A 21,853-nucleotide genomic window follows, 5' to 3' on the forward strand; every position below is an offset into this window, starting at 1 on the left:
ACTTGTCAACAATGACACACACCACAAAAAGCGGAAATTTAGGAACACACAGATTGTTTTCTCTGGACTCTAACTACAGAATCAACGTGACTCACCTGGCAAGCTCAGAATTCCTCTCTCTGCAAATAGATGTTTGTGCCGTCTTCTTTTTGTCCCCCGTGGACAACCCACTCGTAGTTTCTGGATTGACAGTTTCTATGGGTGGCCCAACACTAACTATGAGACCAGACTGTGCCCACTTAGTTGCCTTTCGAAGAGCTGCAGCAGCTTCTTCTGTAATAACTTCACAGCAACCGCTCTGAAAATCAAATTGCCACACAGGACAAATACCAACGTTAGCTCTGCTTGGCCACATCCCATGATGTATTTAACTCTCCTCCCTCTGCATCTGTAAAAGTACTGAGAACACATCAGAACATCCTCCTCTGTATGCAGTACTCAGAGTCATAAGACAAATTCTTTTTGTTGTTTTTTCTTGTCTACAAAGAGATCAGAGGTCAATGTACATTTGTTGATTTTAATACGTCATTCTTAGCTTAACAGTACAGTTCTACTTCTCTTATGAAAATGCTGCACATGAGTATTTCTGGCGCAAATACTCAAGAACATGCACATCTAATTTAAATCCGTGATTTAAAATTCATACTATTGAGAGGCATTAAACACTTCAGGAAAGAGAATATTAAAGAGACTTAAACATGACCTACAATGGCTGGAGGAATGATCAGATGAAGTTACTTTTTATCATTTAACCCCTGTATTTACATTGATAACTACATAATGCTAACATTCCATATAAAGTCCTCTTTCTGAACAGTTCTGTAAATTAAACAACATTTAACAAAAGGAATTTAACATCAGTAAAAGCAAGAATTCTGACTGGCTATCAATTCTTAAGATGTTGAATAATTTTTCAGTTATTCCTTTTCTTACTTTTGTCATGTCTCGATCCATTTTCACCACTTTCTCCATGTTGGCTCCAGTTCCTAGTCGGAATGGACGACCTTCTGAGCTACTATTAAAGTGAAAATGAAATACATTAGCTTTGTAATAGCAAATTATTATCCAGCGTATGCATTATTAAAAGCAATGCTTTAAAAGCCGTTTTGCTTCGGTAGTTCTATTCCCTAGTCCACCATGGTCTGTAATACCATAACACAATACGTTCTATTTTTCCCATACGGCATCACTTAAGTAGCTAATTTTTCATGTGCTTGTTTTCAGAGAAATTAAGATGTTTTAATGTTCTTTTGCTAGCGGGCATGTAAGCTAATTCTGATCCAGTGAGTTAAGATTACCTTAGTAACGGCTGAAGGACTTCATGGGATGACTGGTCTTCCCGTTTATGAATAAAAATAGAAAGTTTACCATCCACTGCCTCGCTTTCTTCTCCAGGATCTTTATCGCCTTTTATGGAATTTTTAGGGCTGGCTTTTGCCAAAGCAGTATCCGGCTCAGAGGCAGTTGGAGAAAGAACTGTCTGGCATCCTTGAAGTTGAAAGGAAAAAAAATGAAACAAAACAAACACGCAATCATGAGCTCCATCAACAAACTTTCCCTTGAAACTAATGCTAACACACCCGAGATGCATCTAAAACGTCACTGTGACACACTAGTCTGAGAGCAGTGAAATTTAAGTTACAGAAATAGCCTGCCTTTCAACACTGATGCATCATATATCTTCTTCCTACTTGAGCTTTCTGTCAATACAAAACCTCTTTGCAGAAACATGACTTGCTTGGCAATTTCTCAAATTATCACGACACAAGGGAGACGTTGGTACCTGGCACTACGTAATCTGCCAGCTTGGCCAGCAGCAGAGATGCAATCTTGGAGGCTGGGTCACTGGGATCATCCTGTTCGCTGTTCAGAGAAGGAACCGAGTAACTCCAGGGAGGCAATTCCACATTTCCACAGTCCTCAACACTCATTAGAGGCAGCGCAGCACGACACAGCTGCAGGATTATAAGGACCAACTTTGGAGAAGGACGTTGATCCAAGAGAAGTGACAGAAGCTTGGACACGCAGGCTGGCTGGCTCAGGATTGCTTTACCTATGTGACTCCTGAAAGAGGAAAAAACACAAAACACAAACAGGTAACTGCTATTTGAAAAAGAAAAAAAAAAAAAGTTTGATGATGCTCTTGAAACTAAAACCAAACTAACTTACTACTTACAATATGTAATTAAAATTTCAGCATCTTACAACCTTATCTACAACAGTTCTTGGATAGACTGACAGCACTGATTAAACACTAAGGGTCAGCTTACAATCAAGTTCTAGAATGGTTTTGAAAGTTAGTTACCTCTGTCAAAAAAACCTCTCAAAACCTCTCAAAAGCCCCCACCTGCTTTCATATTTAGAAAAAAATACTCTAGAGACAAAGGCCTAGTACCTTGACAGGTCATTAAGAAGACTGAGAACATCTTGAAGTGCATCATTTCCTGCAGCCTGGTTACCACAGCACTCTGTGGCGCGAGCGAGGTGGTTGGTAAGAAGGCTGGAGACCTGACGGGCCAGGCCAGAGTGAACGGCTTCTGTCGAACCACCTTCAAAAGTCATGCAAGAACACAGTTGTAATTACCAAAAACGAATGTACACACCACCAAATCCCTTGCCCATAAAATGAGAACAGTAAAAAATACTTTCATTTTGCTATAGTAAAACTTTTAATATATAAATGTATTTAAAAATAAAACCTGATACAACAGCTACATCCCACTAGCTATGTGTCTAGATGTTTATGTGTGTTATGGGTGAATCACAGAAAAAATGGGTAAGTGATCTCTCAGGGTCTGCAGGTTCTCTGATTATGTTGAGACAGAACCAAATCCCAGACTTGAAATTATCTGCAATATTCTTCCATGAGGAAGAAAAAAAACTGAAAGTAAAAAAAACACACAAAGAAAATAAACTTATTTCTGTATCCACTTGTGTGTTGTAGATAACCCAAACAATACTGAAGCAATGGTGAGCAGATGCTCTATTTTAAATACATTTACACTGCTTCTCAAGCACTTGCACAATTCTGAAGCGCACAGCAGAAATACAGCTGCAGTGTTCCTACCTTCTTCTTTTTCCCATTCCACACAGCGGTTGGCGAGCACCTGGAATGCAGCCCAGGCCATGGTGGCCACCTTCTGTTTCTTAGTCTGTTTTTCATTCGAACTGGATTCTGTCTGGCTGCTTAAGCTGCAAAGCCGGTCCATAAGCTGCACCAGACCACTACGTACCAAACACTTCTCTTCGCTCCTGTATGAGAAGACAAATTCAGCTTTCGTTTAAGTAACTTTTTGGTCACTAACAACAGAAACAATGAAGATCCAGAACGTGCTGTTAACAGTTAATTACTTCACTTTGCAGAAAGATGGTTCTGTCTCTCCCTTGTCCTCCCCAGAGGAAATTCCATTTTCTGAGAAAACTTAACAGCAGGTTCTCAGACACTCCTCATTATGAAGAAAAGGAATATTATTATACTATATAAGGCTTCTCCCCAAGACAAACCCTAAAAAGGACAGCTGCAGATGCCCTCCTTTCCTTTCCAAAACACCGTCCTACCTCGTGTAAGGTATAGTGCATAAGAGGCCAATGCTATTCGCACAAGCAATGGGGTAGCGAGCGCACAGTGAGACCACAGACGTCATCGTCTCTCCAAAAGCTTCCTGGACTTGTTCCACCATCCCACCACAGGTGAGCTCTTCAATTCTGTTGGTAGACATTTGAAACAGTAGGCTTCTGAGGTTAAATAAAGTGAACAAACTTCCAAATAGAGCTTTAAAAAAATATATCAGCACATATTAAGAATTACTCAAGGAAGATTTAGAAGGAAAACTGCAAGTGACTTAATGTTTTAATATGAAACATATGTAAAGAAGATAGTATGGTAGTTTTACCACAGATGATTGAAATTTGCTTGCAAACAAAATACTGAGAAGATACTGAGCAAATATAGATGACACTACTTGTATCTGCTAAACCTGCCACTAACACATAACTAACATTAATTTAGAAATAGTGCGGAGAGTAAGACACAGTATATACATATTTGTGGACATGTCACTCCAGTATGAAAGCAAAGTTCACCTGCTGCCAAATAAAAGCATTTCTTAGCAGTCTCTGCCTTTTCATCCCACAAGTGCCAATCGAAGTGGTTGCTGTAAGCTTATTTCTGCAAACTTGAGCCCTCACAGGTAGCCAGTTCTTAGAGCTTTTCTTCACACAGAGCAGTTTATTATCTTCTACAGAGACTACAACATTTAATTATTCTCAGAGAAATAAACAAACCTTGGTCCTCCCTGAAGTACCATGGTCACCGGGCCCACGAGATGCGTCACACCGCCGACCCGGACAGCTGCCGTCAGCAGCTCCCGCATGTGCACCAGCGCTTGCTTCCTCGTGTTCCCCCGGCGCCACCTGGTCTGAGCAGCCAGCAGAAAACTGCTGCTGGACACCTACGAGGTTCCGTTCGCTTTTGTTAGCGGGACACAAGCAAGACACCTCCCTTCTTTGTGAAAGTTTCAATTTGAAAATAGAATGATGTAGCACGTTTTAAGGACATACCGCTTGGTCAGGATTTGTTCCAATGAAAGCGAACAGCTGCCCCAGTAAGACGCTGTACGTGGGTTTATCTCTGCTGTCCTCAATGGCCAGCGACTGCAGAAGTGTGAAAGAGCTACTTCTGTGGCTGGTTACATGGCGGCGCCTACGAGAATACAGGGTAATTAGACGCAGTAGAAGCAAGTTGATCCAATTAAAAAAAACACAAACAGTGCTATGCTTGCAAAGTTTATGAAGATTTTAACAACACAGGCCACATTATCGTAAAGCAGCCCAGTGGAATAAACCCCTGTATACCTCTGACTCGACCTGGCAAACTCGATGTCTTCATTACCAATCATTTCTAAATCGGATGGAGCTGACATGCTGCGCAGGAAGACGGGCTGGCGGACTGCATGAGATATCACTTTGGTTTCAGACGCTGATTTACAGGCTGCAATATTAGACAATGTGAAAGAATGTCACTCCTGGGGTAGGAGATTATTTACAAACTGGTTTTGAAATCACTGTGGACATTCCAGTGAAAGATACAACATAGGAGGGGGAAGATACCATCTAAGCAAGAACTTACAACTCCGTTCTGAGGACTTTCCTGTTTTCAGGTACTGTTTCAAATGAGTTTTGTTTTGATTAGGTTAAGCTTTTTTTTCCCCAATAATTCAGAAGGTTAAAGTTTAAATTCCACTTGTTACTCAGACCTTAATTTACGATCATTATGGCAATCAGAAAACAAAGGTTCAACTTCATTTAGTGTAAAAGGATTTATTTCAAAAAAGTAAAAAGGTTTAAGTGAAAGAGGAAAAATAAGAGAAAAAGAATAAAATATCTTTATAGTAAAAAAAAAGAAAAAAGAAAGTATAATGGTGGTAATGATATATGTACCTGGAGTCTCTGCGGGGGTACCAGATATACTCCTTGTGATACCAGACTGTGCTGCAATAGTGACGTGTAATAACAGCTCTGCTCTGTTCATCAAGCTCTTAACTAATGTTTTTGTTTTTGCTAAGGGATGACAGGTCTTCTGTATCAGTGAATTCACCTCTTGAAAAAACTTCTCCCTAAAATTATGGAAGAAAAATACAAGAAATAAACTCAATTATCTTTTAATGCCTTCTGCCATCAAGTGTTACTGTGAGAAAGGTTACTTTAAAGAAGACATATAGCACCAATTGATTCTATGCCAGCAGAGTAGAAAGCAGAAAAAATTAAAGAAATAAATGAGTGATTTGTTAGTAAGCACTAGTAGCTGCAGGTACTAATATTAATATATTTAGGACAAATGTTTCTAACAATTTAATCAAATATTGCTAGACAGACAGAAAAATTGAGTTTTAAAGTATTTGCATCCCTGGTTAAAGTTCATCTGAATGTTCCTGCTCCCAAAGATTGTTTCCTTACTGCAGGTCTACCAGTCTTTAATGGAATTAGACATAAGTTTGAGACATTAGTGCTAGCTTCTGCTTCACATCTTTAAGTGTCATAGGGTACAATGAGATTTAAGTGGCTACTTCAATAAGCATTTATGTTATGTGTGCAATTTTTACCCTGTATAGCTACTTTGGAACTCACTGAAATTCCACAGCTACAGCCGCCTGACCGGTGCAGTCCACAGCCAGCTACTCACCTTAACGCCAGGACCACGTTCTCCAGATCGCTTCCATCAAAACAAACTTCTTTCATGGAACACAGAAGTTCCAGTTCTTTCATCTTGCTCTAAACAAAGCAAAGGAGAAGGATGAACGTATATTGAGAGCAGCATGAGCACGCACAGCAGCCACAACGCTTACCTCGTTGAAGTGATAATCGTAAAAGAACGGGACGTTGTTCTCCAGCTTCCCATGCATGGCGTCATCCACCTCATTCTGCCATTTCTGCTCCAGCTCAGCCACACTCTAATAAAGACACAAAAAATAACACTGATTGCAGTTATTCATCTTAAGGAGTAGAAAAGATATTTAAGGAAGAAATCTGAGTACATTTTATATTTCTGTGTTTCTAAAATGCTGTTAATACACCTTTAGCCTTCTGGGTTTTTTTAGTGTAATTTTATTTTTACCTGCAATTGTCTCTCCATGGCATTTAGCTTCTTAAAGGTCTCTCCCATAATTTTACAAAGTAAATCATATTCTTCAGCATGTTCTTCTTGATACTGGAAGTTTATCAGGGACTGGAGTGCATCAACCAAATTCAAATGTTTAATCACACATGAAACTACCATCTCCTCCATTACTTCTGGCTGGATCACTTCCCTAGGGTCACAGGTAAAGCCAAATTGATTAAGCAAGAATAAGGGACAAACTTTGACAATTCATATTTACAATCCACTAGGTGTTGCATTCACAAACAAGTATTTACAGAATATTAAATGCATACCATCATACAAAACAGCCATGCTGCATCCTCACCACTGCTTCTATAGCACCAAACATATCAAACAATAAAAGTTAGAAAAATAAAGCAAACCAATGTCTACTTACTTTATACTAGGTCTAAATTGAGGCCGAGCACGTCCAGAAATTTCCCTGAGCTTTATCATGATTCCTGGAGGCAGCCTGATCCTTGGCAAATCAAAATAGTGTCCGACAGGAGGCACAAGAACATCCGAAGGATATGTAAACTCTCTGTCTTCATCTATGGTAAGAGGCAACGGAGAAGGACTTGGTGTAAGGGCTGGAGATATTACACCATTCGCTTCCACCTGCCACTGGCACCTGGAAAAAATAAAGGGGGAAAAAAGGATTTTTAAAATTATTTTTTTCCTAACTGCTCTTATTGAGAAAGACACATTAGTCAACAATGCCTTATAAAGAGAGACAACATATTAACATATTAAGTGTGGCCTGTACCAAACACAGCCCAATCCTTCTCTACTTATTCTAAAGAAAATCTCTGTTCTATAGAACATTTCCTTAGTTTGAGACAACCCAGAACTCCTGAACAACCTCTGTAGGAGAAATTATCAAAACCATCACTTTAAACCATGAGACTCAAGCACAACTACAAAAATCAACTTGTCTCAGAAAAAAATCCCACATAGGAACTCAGATTAATATCTATATTTTTTTACCTTTGTAATAGTTTAGATCTTAAGAGCTCTTGACAGGTTTCTTCATCTTTGGTAATTTCTGGTCCATTGTATAATATTCGCAGCATAGAACAAGCTAACACAGAAAGGCCAAGTGCCAGGTCAACTAAGAAGGGCAAACCTCCTGACACATCCTCTGAAGACTCCTGCAGTAGGAACAGCAATAAAGTTGCACTAACCAATCAACCATCAAGTCCTTCCCCAGTATATTTCAAGATGAGAGATTTTATATTTGTATATGTAAGAGATGTATCTACCATACGTCTCTTACACAGAGGTACATTGAAAAAAATGCTTTAACAATTTAAAGCACTATATAAGAACAACTCAAGACAAGAAACAAGATTTAAATGTTGTTTTCTGAACCAAGAAAGAAAAGGTAGAAGTTATTTTCGGTTCAGTCATTTTCTGGTCCGTGGATCTGCCATCTCACGGCCCCAGTCCCAGTTTCCCAGCAGCAGGATTCAAGTTTCCTTGTGTCCCCAGCGTCTCTCCCCTCTCTTCCTTACAGCCTGGAATCATCATCATGTCTTATTGCCAAAATAGATAACCTGTTACTGTTTCCAATTTCAGATGTTAACTTCCAACTTTGAAGTACATTTCGATTTGATGTGAAGTGCATAACGAGATAAATCAGAGTGGAACCTGTCCCACAGAATCAGTTGTGTGAGTACCTGTGCTCGGACAGTGCAAGCAAAGCCCCACATGGCTTTGTCTGGAGTGTTGTGCTCGCGGCCACTCCGCATTTCAAAGGAGAAGGTGACTGTATCTCCTTCCACCTTCACATTTTCACAGGAGGAGAGGAAAACAAACAAAGACAAAAAAAGAAGAAACATTTAAGAATTGAGGCAAACAAACAGGCTTTTCATAAAGGGTGCTTATTTTACAGATTAATCCTTTTAGTGACAGTTATCTAAGTATTATTTTTATCTCCAATTATATACTCTGATTGAGCTTCTTCCCTTTTTGTAAGGATCTCTTTCAGTGGACAATTTGATTTAATTTTGCTGCTGGCTAATTACAGTAAAACAAAAAAATGATCAGAGTTGTAGAAACAAAAGTAGAATGTATCAAGTCACTCTGTATTACTTGGCCTTGATTATCATCAAAACATTTTCATCATTTTTCTGCAAGACACCATGCAATAATCAACAGTTCCCTTCCTGGAGGAAGACAGACAAGCTCTTCAAGGAGAAGAATATAAGCACATTAATAGAAGAGTTTGCTAAAAGAATAGTGTAAAAGTCTGTGTCTGAAAAAAATCAGTGCAATTCCAGTAATTGTGAGCAATGGAGTGCTTGTCTGAATTGCTTTCCAGTTCATTACTTCTTGTTTTTCTTTTTGAAATTGCTTTTTCTTATGTATACAAGCCCCGTTTCCTGTGGGACAATGCAGCAGTATAAACACATAAGAAAAAAAAATATTGCATACAATCTGAAGGAACGCAGCACAAAATTCTTGAAGTACTGAAATTTCAAGAAGTTTGAGGGATTTTTTCTGTCTCTGCTTTACTGCCAAAAGCATCCAGTGTAATTCTAGAACCCAACACGAATGGCTGGAAAGTTATTATACATTTATGGCTTGTTATATTTGTGGACTACTGTTAAAAAAAAAAATGCAGTTATGACCTTAAGAAAATATGCACAGCCTCAGACTGTGCAAGAATTTCTCCTAGGAAGATATATTTATGAGAACAGTTGTGCCGTTAGAGACTCCAGGACCGAAACACACGGATAATGAATTCCAGTAAGACATAACAAAACAAGATCAGCTCAAAGAGGAAGCATCACACATAAAACATAAAGCTGAATTTCAAGTTATTCCCCAATGATTTAAGAGCCCACTTAAGCGATCTCATCATGGATAACCGAACACTTAAAAGCTTGGACTTCATTGCTATCGGGGTTCAAACAGACTCGACATGGTTTCCAAAGGGGATTTTTCTATGTGAAAGATTGTTGGATTATAATACTGTACCTTTACTAAGTCTTTCGGCCAACCAGTTCCTAAGACACTACGGCTGCCATATCCCAGTGTATTGCCTCCATACTCAGCAACCTTCCTACTGTTTGTGTTAGGACCAGCATAGATCACCAACTTCAAAACATAAAATACACTGTTAGACTGTAAGAGAAAAACAAGAAAATCTAATAATAATAATAATACTTAGCACTTACACCGCGCTTTATATTTTCAAAGCGCTTTATCAACATTAACAAATCCTCACACCAGCCCTGTGAGGCGAGTAGGCAAGTATTATTATCCCCATTTTACAGATGGGGAAACTGAGGCAGAGAGGAAATGGAGTGACTTGCCCCTGAGATCACACAGCAAGTCAGCAACGGAACTGGGAGCTGAAGTCAGGAGAAATCCCAACTTCCAGTCCTCTTTCTGAGCTAATGAGAACATACTGCCTCTCTACTAATAAATTGATTGATCATCCTCCCATCAAAGTTAATATTGTCAGTGACTTCAGTGGGAACATGACAAGGCCCGAAGTTTTATGGAGGAATTTAACCAGGAACAGGTGACATTAATATTAAAGACACTTATAAATAACTAATGGGAGTGAGAATCACAGGATCTCCTCTATGTCAAAGAATATATGGCAACAATTAGCACACAGTACAAGCAGTTCTCTGATTATACAAAGTGCTACTAGTTGTGTTCTTGAAATTGAAAATACTTGTAAACCCATGTAAACAAGCCATTTATCATCAGGGAAAATAAAAGCCACCTTCCAGTTCTACCCAGTTTAAACAGACTGTGCTGATCTACAAAGTAGGCAGCTCAATTACAATTTGAGAAATAAGGAAAACTGAACAGCAGCAAAACTGAGAAGGAAGTCAAATTTGGACAACCTGATCCATCCAGAAATGAACTTAATAACCTCTCTGCATCCCCGTACTTTACAGCCTTGAAGTAAGGAGATCATGACATTAAAGAGTACACTAACAAGCTCCTGTCCATAAAAACCTCCTGCATTATTCTGATCACTGGAAATAAGGTGCAATTAAACATACAGGGCAGAAAAGATGAAAACAGCAAGTGCTGCTGATGGAAATATATACAAAAGAAAGAATTTCTGAGTTGGTCCTTGCTTACCTTATCATAATCATATTGCGAAGAACATCTGTTGTCAAATCTAAGATATAAACAGCGGGCTCCTGGAATATGTACAGTTTCTTTAAATTTATAGTTATCCCTGACGGGATGAACTGTTTCAACAGTTTTCCCAGCAGCCCAGGGAGCAGGGATCTTCAAACCCGTAAGAAAACCTGGTTCTTCTTTCTCTTCCAGCATTCTGAAATTAGAGTGAAAAATCAGTCCTAAAATTAAATGCACAGATTTCTACTATATATTCAGACACCAAACTAGAAAGTACTTCAAATCACCTCTCAGTATTGATACATAGCAACACAAAGTATTGACCCCTCATGTTGGGCACAACTGTACTGAGGAAACACGCAGAACTTCAATTGTACAAACCCTGTACGTTAGAAATAACTGTGCCGATCTCTACCCTGTAAAATCTGAACCTTTCCCTGTGCTTTCCAGTTTCCAAATTATTGTAAACAACCTAAGTAGCACCACAAAATATAAATGGTACTACATATGCATTCTAATACACTTATTGGTAGCATAAAAAACCAACAACACAACAATTTCCCTCCTGGGACAGTGCCCAAAGCTGATTATACTGTCATAAAATAATATGTCTAATATTCCACTGAGGCTTATAATTTCAAGGAGGATCGAAAGAAAATTCTTCCTAGTTTTCATACATTATATTACACATTATCACAAGTTGTTTAATACCACAAATTCTGCAACACTGCAAATAGCTATGATAAGCATTTTTTTATTTAATTCAGCGGTGCGTTTCTGTTTCTAAGCAGAAACTGTGTAACTTGGAGCTGAGACTTGGGATTTAAATGCAGAACTTCAAATGGTTTTATTTCTCTATGGAAATGAAACCATTTAATATCTTTCCAATAGTTTTAATACTGTATCTCATGCTGCCAAAACAATTTACATTTACTCATGACAGCTCTCCTTAGCCTAAATTACTGTAAGAGAAGCATTTAGAATTAATTCCTAATGCTTGAGCTGAGGGAAAAAACAAAGCCAACCATATCCTGTGCAAACAACCTGAAGATATTAATCATTTAATTCCATATGCCAAAAAAATTTAGAACTAATTGCCTTTTGTAAAGGCTTATATACGTCAAAGACAGCCTCACAAACCATTATAGCTTGGCCTTAAAAAAGATTGCTGCAGCTATGGTCAAATTAACATTACAGCTAAGATATTTAATCCCATGAAAAGACTCAAATGTGAAGAAAATCACCTCTCATCAGGCAACAGCTTCCCTTTCTGTTCTGATGCACCACTGGGGGAACTGTTCAGTTCCGAGAAAACCGGAGACTGAGTTTTAAGCAGCAGAGCAGTCTGTGGCACAAAATGTAGTGTTAGAAATACACAAACAGTACATGATTTTATGAACTCATTATTGAACATATTAACAATCACACTGTATGCTGTTATTGACAACAAAGCATTACTCAGCAGCTGTTTTACCAAGTCAAACTTAATATTCAGCATTATCAGCTCCTGTAGCTGTTGAACAACTCTTGAACTATGATCTTGGATCACTTAATGCAGAAAGCTGACCAAGATCTGCAGCACTGTAGAACACGCCACATGTTTTTTTCTGTTGTAGAAAACCACTGACACAAAGATCATACCTGACTTGTGTAAAGAACCAGCTGCACCAACTGAGGCATCAAGGCATCAGCCATGGTCAGAGTTTGCAAATTCGGATGCATCAGGGATGTCAGCAGGACGGGAAGCAGATGACCAAGCATAGTAGCCTTTGTAATTTGTTCCAGGCCTTTTAATCTGTAAGAAGAGTCAAGGTTTACATAGTAACAACTATTTTCATAGAGTATCACTTCTAATTTTAGTCATCTGTTTAATCTTGTAACAGACTGCATAAGCAGGCAATTTAAAATTCAGCAGAGAACATTTGCATTTTAAAAAAACCCAAACAAACAAAAAAGCCAACAACCAAGAACTTAATATCTTGAAAATATGATTTCTCCAAAGTGTCTAGTCTTTGCTTTCAATTCTTACTAAACAACGATAGATAAGAAGACAGTACATCAAGAGTTTAATAATTACTTAGAAAATCATAAGCTCCCTTGGCCATGGGATGAAAGTCCACATCAAATACAAATGTATTTGTTCAGTATGTACGTCAGGCTGCCAGCACGTGTAGCTCAATGTATTTAAAAGAAGCTGTATCTATAAAAATATATTTGAACATGAAACCCTTCTGAAAACATCTCAAAGGAACTGCGTATTGTCAATAAACAAAACTAATCTTGCAGGCACAGAAAAGCATAGAAACTGAGACCTGAGACACAATTGGGAGAGGGAGGTCATTGTTTAACTAGAGAAAAGGTTCACAGCTGCTGTTTACATCCCATTCCCAACCTATATTTTTAAGCGGAGGAGAGACAAGGAAGGTCAAGGTGATGCTACCTGATGATAAATGCAGGATATTGTAACAGCACCCAAGACTTACCATGGATTAAGTATCTAATTCAGCTACTGGAGATGTAACAGTTAGGAATTTAAAAATAAAAAATTGCCCCGACTTGCAGGAATATTCCCGGCTGACTGAATACCATTTGTTTCCAGTTGCTCTGCTCAAAAACACCACTGTAACTGACTAAAAACTCACCAGTTCAAAGTTTCTTTATTATCAAGCTGGTAGTACTGACATGGAGAATCTGATTCTAAACTCTTCAAAAGACAAGCGCTAAGCAAACACTATAGCAAGAAATGGTTCACATACCTTTGAAGCTCCCATTTGAAGTTATAAAGAACAAGTCATGGCAACTGTGCTGGTACAATAATCCACAAAAAGCAAGTTTACTGTTTTCAACTTAACGTACACTTGTCTTACCTTTGCTCTCTATCAGAAATGTCACTGTTTATTAGTGCGGTAGTGACTTGTTGCAGCATTTCTAGGACTTCATCACATCCTGTCAGAATTTGTGTAGCAAGAGACAAAATGCTGGTCTTCAGCTCCTAGGTACAAAAAGAGTTATAGGATACTTGAATTCTTAGAGAATGCAAAAAAAAAGACAACAGAACAAAACGATGGATTTCCAAATAAAAATAATGATAATGTGACCTGGCAGGCCTGCAGCAGTAGATTCATCCAAGACTTAAATTTGATTAATGCTAAGCCCCAAAGTGCTGGGAGAAACTAGGTGCATGTTTTACAGGATGCACATCCAGTTTCTAGAGGGAAGGAATCCCCATGTCCAGCAGAGGCGAGAGCTGTTAGCCAGCCAAGGTACAGCATTGGTGACACAATGTTCTAGCAGGTATGAGGATCACTGTGGAGAGAGAAACTGAACAATGAAAACATGGGTGAATAGTGAGACAAGAGAAGTACTGCAATATTTAGCATTTACTCAATGAGCCTGAACAAATAACTTTCAACTTTAGCAGATTAAGAGCACACAAAGTCTCAAAGAGCAGCAGACAAAATCAGCTTAACAAACAATACCAGAAATCCAGAAGTCAATACCATTATAGAAAAATTGTTAGTTACAAAAACGACTATGGTAAGACAGCCTGCATGCTAGGACAAACCTGGCTTCTACATGTTCATTCAAGACTATTCAGACAATATTCCAGATGTGGTCTCACCAGGGCAGAGTAGAGGGGAAGGAGAACCTCTCTCTACCTACTAACCACCCCCTTTTAATCCACCGCAGGTACCACTGGCCTTCCTGGCCACAAGGGCCCAGTGCTGGCTCATGCTCATCCTGCTGTCCACCAGGAATCCCAGGTCCCTTTCCCCTACACTGCTCTCTAATAGGTCATTCCCCAACTTTTAATGGAACCTGGGGTTGTTCCTGCCCAGATGCAGGACTCTACACTTGCCCTTGTTATATTTCATTCAATTTTTCCCTGCCCAACTCTCCAGCCTGTCCAGGTCTCTGGATGGCAGCACAGTTTCCAGTGTCAGCCACTGCTCCCAGCTTGGTGTCATCAGCAAACTTGCTGATAATACACTCTATTCCCTCGTCCAAATCATTGATGAATATATTGAATAATATAGGCCCCAGTACTGACCCCTGAGGCACTCCACTAGATCCAGGCCTCAACTGGACTCTGCCCCATTGACCACGACTCTCTGGCTTCTTCCCTTCAGCCAGTTCGCAGTCCACCTCACTACCCGGTCATCCAGACCGCACTCCCTCAGTTTAGCTGTAAGGATGCTGTGGGAGACTGTGTCAAATGCCTTACTCAAGTCAAGGGAGACCACGTCCACCGCTCTGCCATCATCCATCCATCTTCTTATGTCCTCATAAAAGTCAATGAGGTTGGTCAAGCACGACTTCCCCTTGGTGAAGCCATGTTGACTGCCCCTAATGACCCTCTTATCCCTGATATGCCTTGAGATGGCACCAAGGAGAAGTCGTTCCATCTGTTTCCCAGGGATGGAGGTGAGGCTACCCAGGTCCTCCTTCTTGCCCTTTTTGAAGACTGGAGTGACATTTGCTTTCCTCCAATCCTCAGGCACCTCTCCCATTTCTCAAGACTTGGCAAGGATGATGGAGAGCACATGATATTTATGACTAGCACATAATAATTAAAATACATTTTAAACCTCATTATATGTATATTTATTAAGCGAAGCGTCTACTCTCACTGACAATATAGAACCCAATTTAGAAGACTGAACACAGAACAACCGCAGACTTTAGCTGGAAAACAGGTAAAAAGCCTGTCTACAGTAATTTAAGTATATTGAGAAGAAAGGAAGCAACAAAATAAGTAGAATGCACTGCAGAAATAAGAGGTGTCACAGGAACATTGACTGTAGAGAGTCATTCTAGAATAAAACTTGGTGTTTACCTGTACCTTCAATGTCTCTCCCTGCAAGGAGCTGTCACTGTCATCATTGTCATCGGGTTTAATCAAAATAGTGTTACTGAGGAGGTGGTTCTGTACAGCCATCAGATACCGCAAGCATGAAGATGCAGCCTTTAACATAAATAAGTACACTTTACATTATCTAAACCCTTTAATCAAGCTTGATTCAGGCAATCCTTGTATTTTGACATAAAAGAGGAAAAAAGTAGGGGGAGAGGACAAGTAAAACCAAAAAATTTTCCCTGAATAAAAGTGTTTTTGCTGATTTAGTGCAAGCTTCTTCATTTGTATCTAAGAGAACAACCTGGTTGCAAATAACTTGCAAAGCATATACAGAAGCAGGAACATTCTATTCATGTATGTAACATCATAATAACATGTAAGTACTGTAAGATGAATTAATTCTTACAAGATAATGCCACCAGAGAGTTAAATTTAATTCACATTCCCAAAGGTGATGGTTCCATTCTACTCCTTTCCCATCCTTCAGCAGCACAGGCCATGACTTTGTCCCCTTGCCCGTGTTTGTCTTTGCCATCAACCAGATCAGGGGCTGGCACTGCTGAAAACACCTGTGTGTACTTTTACCATTAAACTAAGTCGATTTTCACTCATTTTTCTCTGTAAATGATAATCCTTTCTGCCTGTACAAATCATTACACACAACTGTATGTTCTTTTTAAAGTTGTTGTAATGCTCTGAAGGCTGATACACACAAGTTTCCTTTATATTGAAGCAGCTACCACAGAAATGGGAAAATAATTCCACATATAAACCTGGTTTAGCTTTACCGTAAGATTTACTTTGCTGTAAGAAATCATTTATTCTTTCCCTGTACAGCATAAACAAAAGATATTTTTTTCCTCTATTTGTTAAGACACAATTATAGAAGTTTCACCGCTATATACTCAGGGAAGATGATGGATTTTAAGAGGAAAAGCAGCCAAAGGCAAATATACTTTTATCAAAATTCATTTCACTTACAGGCACAGTTGAAAGAAGCCTTTGAAAATCATCTTTAGATACAGTTTGGCACTTGGTGATTAAGACACAAGATTCTCGGACAACAATCTTGAGAATGTAGTGCAACAGCTCATCATTTAGTCTTCAAAAAATGCAGGAAAGATGTAAAATGTTAATAGTCTAATTATGGTGTATTTTGTATAGCTCATCTCAAAAGCCTCAGCAAGCTGTATCACAAATTATGTGAAACCAAAACAAATATCTGTTCAACTTCAGAGATTCAGACACAAAGAAAACAAAGCCTGAAATGTTTAACAACAATCAATACAATAAACCAGCAGCGATTTCTTGCACTGCGCTGATAGAACCTATGGCTCCCAAAAAAACCTCCTCCCAACTTGAACACACTACCTGAGACTGACAGTTTTAATGCTGAAAAGTCACCTAACGTAGTGATATGGAGAATAATGGTAGAATATCCTACTTAAGAATTATTATCCACGATTACTGTATACACAAGCCTAAGTTTGTGTACAGACGTCTCCAAAGCTTCCGCTAAAACATTCAACCTCTCTCTCCCTTGTCCCAACAAAATCCTACCCGCTATGGACACACAGTATTTGAGGTCACACTGGCTAGTAAGATAACAAGCCATTTCAGCAGAATTTTATGCAAGTTTACCTAAAGCAAATAACAGAAACACACATTATGAGCAGGGGGGAGGAGGACTGGACTGTGGCATTACCTATAATGATCATCATCTTCACTTCCAAATCTGTTATTCTGAAGCTGTTCAGCTAAATTAGTCAGGATAACATCGCGGAGTTGAGAGAGACCACTATTTCTCTCTCCTAAAATGGAAAGCAAAAGCATTTCACTGAATTAATTTCTTTTTATTTCCTCAGATACCTTGCTTAATATAGGCTACATTCCGGAAGTTACTATTTTTACAGTGTAACTGCTGACACTTCATACTGTTAAATCTTACTCTGCACATACCACTGTTTTAAATACCAAAGACTTTGACACATGAACACATTTCTATAAAGTAACGAAGTTCTGTGCATCAGCTGCTCCTGAGTCCAGACTCCCATTTCATGGCAAACACAAATAAATTACTCTTTTCACTGAGATCTAAAATGACCTCTGGTTACTGTGTAACTGCCATGGGTGACACTAATTGCTAAGCAGGTGTTCTAAAACACAACCTGGACAAGAAATATTAATACTGACAAAAGAGAATGTTAATTATTTTTAATTTCAAGCAGCTGCCTGATCTAGACGTATTTTCCTTTTCTACACCTAACATACGCTTGATTATGTAGCCATTCAGAAGGCAGCTTCAGAATACGAAGCATTTCATCATTTCCTAGAATAAGGTTTAGAGCAGATTAGTGCTCAGTATTCTGCACCTTTCTCCCTCCGGAGTTTGAGAAGTATTTCTACTTTTTTATTTCAATTAAAATAAACACTCTCTCAAACATCAGTAAGATATTCTCACCTTCGGTTAAGACCAATTTCAATAAATTATTGATTTCTGCTTCTCCAGGATACAGGATATTTAAACCAGAGCTAAAGGAAAAATAAAACCATGTATTACTTGAGAAATTTAAAAGGGAACAAAATAACTTCAATGAATATGTGAAAAATCTCAGGTTAGTATCTGATGTAACACTTAAAATGACTATGGAATAGCTTCTTCCAACTCAGAAAGGCACCCTCTGTATTTTAACATTTGTATTAGTCATACAACATACAGCTGCTTTCTCCAGAAATCTCTTGTAAGCAACTATAGTTTATTGTTTAGGTCCAAAAGCTTCTTCAAGAGCTATTTGCTTCCCTCTGAGTACCTCCATATTAATCACTCGTATATACAACAGCACCATCATTTTTCCAAGCAGCAGACAAATGTCAAGAAGAAATAGATGAGGGCTCAGAGAACAACTAGAACAACTCTGGTGATGGGGCAAGAGCTGTGGTTTGTGGTAAGAACAATGGAAAATGAGACAGTCATCAAGAAGTCACCACTGTTACAGTTTCATACCTGAAGACTGGCTCTTATAAAAGGTCTGTCTTAAACTATACAGAAGATTCTAGAACTGGCATTTCAGAATCAACACAGCAATAAATATCCCTCATGGAGACACTTTTCCCTCTCACTGCTGATGAACTTTGTCCTTCCTGCATGAATTACCACACCAAGACAGAAGCTCACAATAACTCAGGAGTACTTCGTGACTGTCAGAAGTGTTGAAACTATTATGCGGACTTTTTCTTCTTTTCTTTTTCCCTTTTCTTTTTAAATAACACTCAGAGAAAAGTGCTAAGTTTTTCAGCTTTGCACTGAGAGCGGAGACGACGGCAGCTTCCCTCCCCTGGCTCACGCTGACCAACTTGTGGTATAAACACTGGGAAAAGTTTCCATGCATCATAAGCCAAATTTGATGTTTCCATCGGTATCAGAATCCCCCGGTGACAAAACAGGAGGAAGCAGATATTATCTAATCCCCACCTTTGTTTTTTGGTTTTTTTTTCCACAAATCATTGGAGGATATAGGGTTAAACAAGGGAAAAAGCAGCAGCTGCCCACCCAGCTGAGAGGCTACACGTCCTTTTGTCAAAAAGCAAGACCTTGAAAATGCTACATAATCATACTAAAGATACTCTATTCTCCTTTACTCACAGAGCTGCACAGAGCCACTGAAATTTGGAACGTCGTGATTCACACGCAAAAAATGCAGGTTGATCTTCAGAAGATTTTGTTCTCAACCTTTGGAGCACTTCCCACTTGAAAGCAGATTCTATTTGTACTGTGGACCCTTGAGACAGCATTCCTCGTCCTTGAGGTTTACATTACCTCCTTTTCGTGATACACAACCACACTTTGCTCACCTCCCTGTACTTAGTCATTCTGCTATTTTGACAAGTAGGAGAAAGGGAATTACGCAGCATCAGGTTGAAGAGATGCAGGAGCTGATACGAGGTGGAGCTGAAGCGACCATCCTGTTTCAGTGTTTGACGAGCTGGTGTTCCAACCCAGACACGTAATGTCCACCCTGCTACCAATATACATTCCTGTTTGCTAAACATAAACGTGACTTTCTCAAGACAGCCTTACTACCCAATCCATGATTTTTCTGGACCTTTGATTTTACAGTATTCCTCAAGTATTGTTTATTTTGCTTCCTCTTTCATTCCTTTTGTTTAGGAGAATTTCAGTATTGTCACTTGAAACCCTGGTACAACAGTATCAGCTTCATCTATTCCAGACCACCAATAAACTATATGTGCTAAATACGGAAGTCATTTTAGCCATCACTAAAATAAGGAAAACTTTGCTTAAATTTATTTATAATAAGCATTTTAAAAATCCTAAAGAAAGCCAATAAAAGGTAACAAATGAAAAGTATGAGAAGTAATTATCTGTTATTTCACACTGACATCATGACAGACACATTGTATTTTCCTTCTTCCACAAATATAAAACATAATAATTTTATCATGTCAATCTAAATTTTATCATATTAATTTGACAGCAAACTGTGGAATACAATTGGAATGTTCATCTGTTACAACACTTTCAAATAATCTATAGTCTCAGTTAAGTTTAATTTGACAAAACAGCTATTTACCTAATAGCCAGACAAACCTCCTTCTGAATTTCAGAGCAAATCTGATCCCTTGGCGCCATCAGTAACTGCCAAAGTAACAAGCCAGACCTTCTGACAATATCTCTATTTCTTTCAGTTTGTGGGCTGAAGAAAAATTTAAAAACCACCTAAGAAAATTAAACACAACAACATTAAAAACTTAGGCACTGTTCACATTACCTTTTTTTCCGCAGTCAGTTTCTGCAATTATTTGTCTAGGTCACTAGGAATCTCAGAGTCAGAAACTAACTTTGGAAGTAACCTCTCTGGATTTTATTTTAACCTGTAAATATGTGGCAATTACATTTAAAAGAAATGGGTGTACAAGGTACTGCAAAGCCACTGCTAAGTCAATCTCCAATAAATCGAATGCAATAGAGAAAAAAAAAAAAAAAATAGCAAAATCAAGGGGTTGCCTGTATTTAAAACCACTGGGGTTTTTTTTAATGTTTATTTTGAAGTACACTTAAGATGGGCTTGTACCTGAAAGACAACAAGGATGCAGCGTATTATGCAAGTATCTCCATTCACCATAGCTTTTTCCATAATGTCACAAATACTGCTGAGATGATGCGCTTCAATCGGATGCTGCTTGCCCAAAAAATTTGTGATGGGAAGATTGTTGCTGGCTGCAAGCAGGTTGAGTTGGTGGATACACATGGCACCAACATGGTGCAGTAGCTGGTTAATAACCTCATTTGTGGTTGTTGCATCCCCTAGAAGAAAAGCAGTTCACACGCTGTCTACAAACACAGGCTATAGCATCAGCATTTGCTTCTAAAGTGCGATGTATCACCAACTCTAACTTCAGGACACCTGCCCACAGGATAAACAGAAGAATTACCCACATCACTTTAATATGCTAAAGGTAGCAAGAACCTGGAAACTTTGAAACACGTCTTGCTTTTTCCTTTCTTAAAGATAAACCATGACCAATATTTATAACTAACTTTTCAAGAATGAACTCCACATTTAATAGAAAGCTTCTTTATTTTTGTGCTATGATAATGGTACATTTTACGTCCACTTCGTACTAAATGCTGACTTGCAGGTTTACCTTTGGGCTCTGCAATGACATGACTCACTCCCAGCCTCTGGCAGACACAGTGGAACGCCTGGTTCCCAGGATTGCACCACTGATCAATGTAATCATTAGAGCACGTCCAGATCATGTTATTCATAGTATCATAACAGGCACCTAGGAAAAGCCAAATATTTTGCACATCAAATTTTAGATTGTTTGTTAGCAAACCAGACTAAATTGTTTTTAGAGCAGACATAAATCCAAATTATTTGCTTTATACAGCAAATTTAGTCACAATGCATTTGAATGAAAAACATTACAAGGAGATTTCTTAACAAAGGAATGAAGTGAATGCACATCCCTTTTGATGTTTCAAGTAAGCGTACAACAGCATCTATAGCAGGTAAACACTCTAGTGCTTGCCCTTTATAAGCACCTAACATATATAATTCCTCCACAAACTTATCACATGCTGCCACAATGCATAAACTAAAAATACGAAATTTCACCATAAACATGAAACCCCATCAACTGCAGAGTTGCTTATTGCAAATAAAATTATTTAGAATCTAAGGCTTGGATATGTCTAGTCCTGAAATATTCCCAGGAAA

General features: G+C 38.6%; 1 protein-coding gene across 5 annotated transcripts in view; it reads right to left on the minus strand.

Moving 5' to 3' along the window:
• The window catches only part of HECTD4 (HECT domain E3 ubiquitin protein ligase 4), a 68,597-nt gene that overhangs the window by 26,787 nt on the left and 19,957 nt on the right, over window positions 1-21,853 (minus strand). For 2 of the 5 annotated variants that reach the window (XR_011741665.1, XM_065851748.2), the window contains exons 11-39: window positions 21,276-21,416; window positions 20,702-20,934; window positions 20,201-20,346; window positions 18,070-18,140; window positions 17,314-17,419; window positions 16,590-16,710; window positions 15,588-15,716; window positions 13,618-13,742; window positions 12,392-12,545; window positions 11,995-12,095; window positions 10,748-10,946; window positions 9,620-9,766; window positions 8,317-8,421; window positions 7,625-7,788; window positions 7,035-7,268; window positions 6,614-6,806; window positions 6,345-6,449; window positions 6,182-6,270; window positions 5,440-5,615; window positions 4,855-4,990; window positions 4,561-4,702; window positions 4,285-4,451; window positions 3,559-3,705; window positions 3,068-3,252; window positions 2,396-2,549; window positions 1,784-2,064; window positions 1,299-1,488; window positions 934-1,015; window positions 96-298 (exon numbers count right to left, since the gene is read on the minus strand). Coding sequence is in view for 4 of the 5 variants with exons in the window: in XM_065851748.2 (XP_065707820.1) it covers window positions 96-298; window positions 934-1,015; window positions 1,299-1,488; window positions 1,784-2,064; window positions 2,396-2,549; window positions 3,068-3,252; window positions 3,559-3,705; window positions 4,285-4,451; window positions 4,561-4,702; window positions 4,855-4,990; window positions 5,440-5,615; window positions 6,182-6,270; window positions 6,345-6,449; window positions 6,614-6,806; window positions 7,035-7,268; window positions 7,625-7,788; window positions 8,317-8,421; window positions 9,620-9,766; window positions 10,748-10,946; window positions 11,995-12,095; window positions 12,392-12,545; window positions 13,618-13,742; window positions 15,588-15,716; window positions 16,590-16,710; window positions 17,314-17,419; window positions 18,070-18,140; window positions 20,201-20,346; window positions 20,702-20,934; window positions 21,276-21,416 (4,426 nt within the window). In the remaining variant the exon portion in view is untranslated. The remainder of the gene's footprint in view (window positions 1-95; window positions 299-933; window positions 1,016-1,298; window positions 1,489-1,783; window positions 2,065-2,395; window positions 2,550-3,067; window positions 3,253-3,558; window positions 3,706-4,284; window positions 4,452-4,560; window positions 4,703-4,854; window positions 4,991-5,439; window positions 5,616-6,181; window positions 6,271-6,344; window positions 6,450-6,613; window positions 6,807-7,034; window positions 7,269-7,624; window positions 7,789-8,316; window positions 8,422-9,619; window positions 9,767-10,747; window positions 10,947-11,994; window positions 12,096-12,391; window positions 12,546-13,617; window positions 13,743-15,587; window positions 15,717-16,589; window positions 16,711-17,313; window positions 17,420-18,069; window positions 18,141-20,200; window positions 20,347-20,701; window positions 20,935-21,275; window positions 21,417-21,853) is intronic. The other 3 variants (XM_065851751.2, XM_065851749.2, XM_065851750.2) reach the window with 3 other exon arrangements.

The sequence above is a fragment of the Patagioenas fasciata genome, chromosome 17, assembly GCF_037038585.1.
Source record: "Patagioenas fasciata isolate bPatFas1 chromosome 17, bPatFas1.hap1, whole genome shotgun sequence".
In the NCBI taxonomy this organism is placed as follows: Eukaryota; Metazoa; Chordata; class Aves; order Columbiformes; family Columbidae; genus Patagioenas; species Patagioenas fasciata.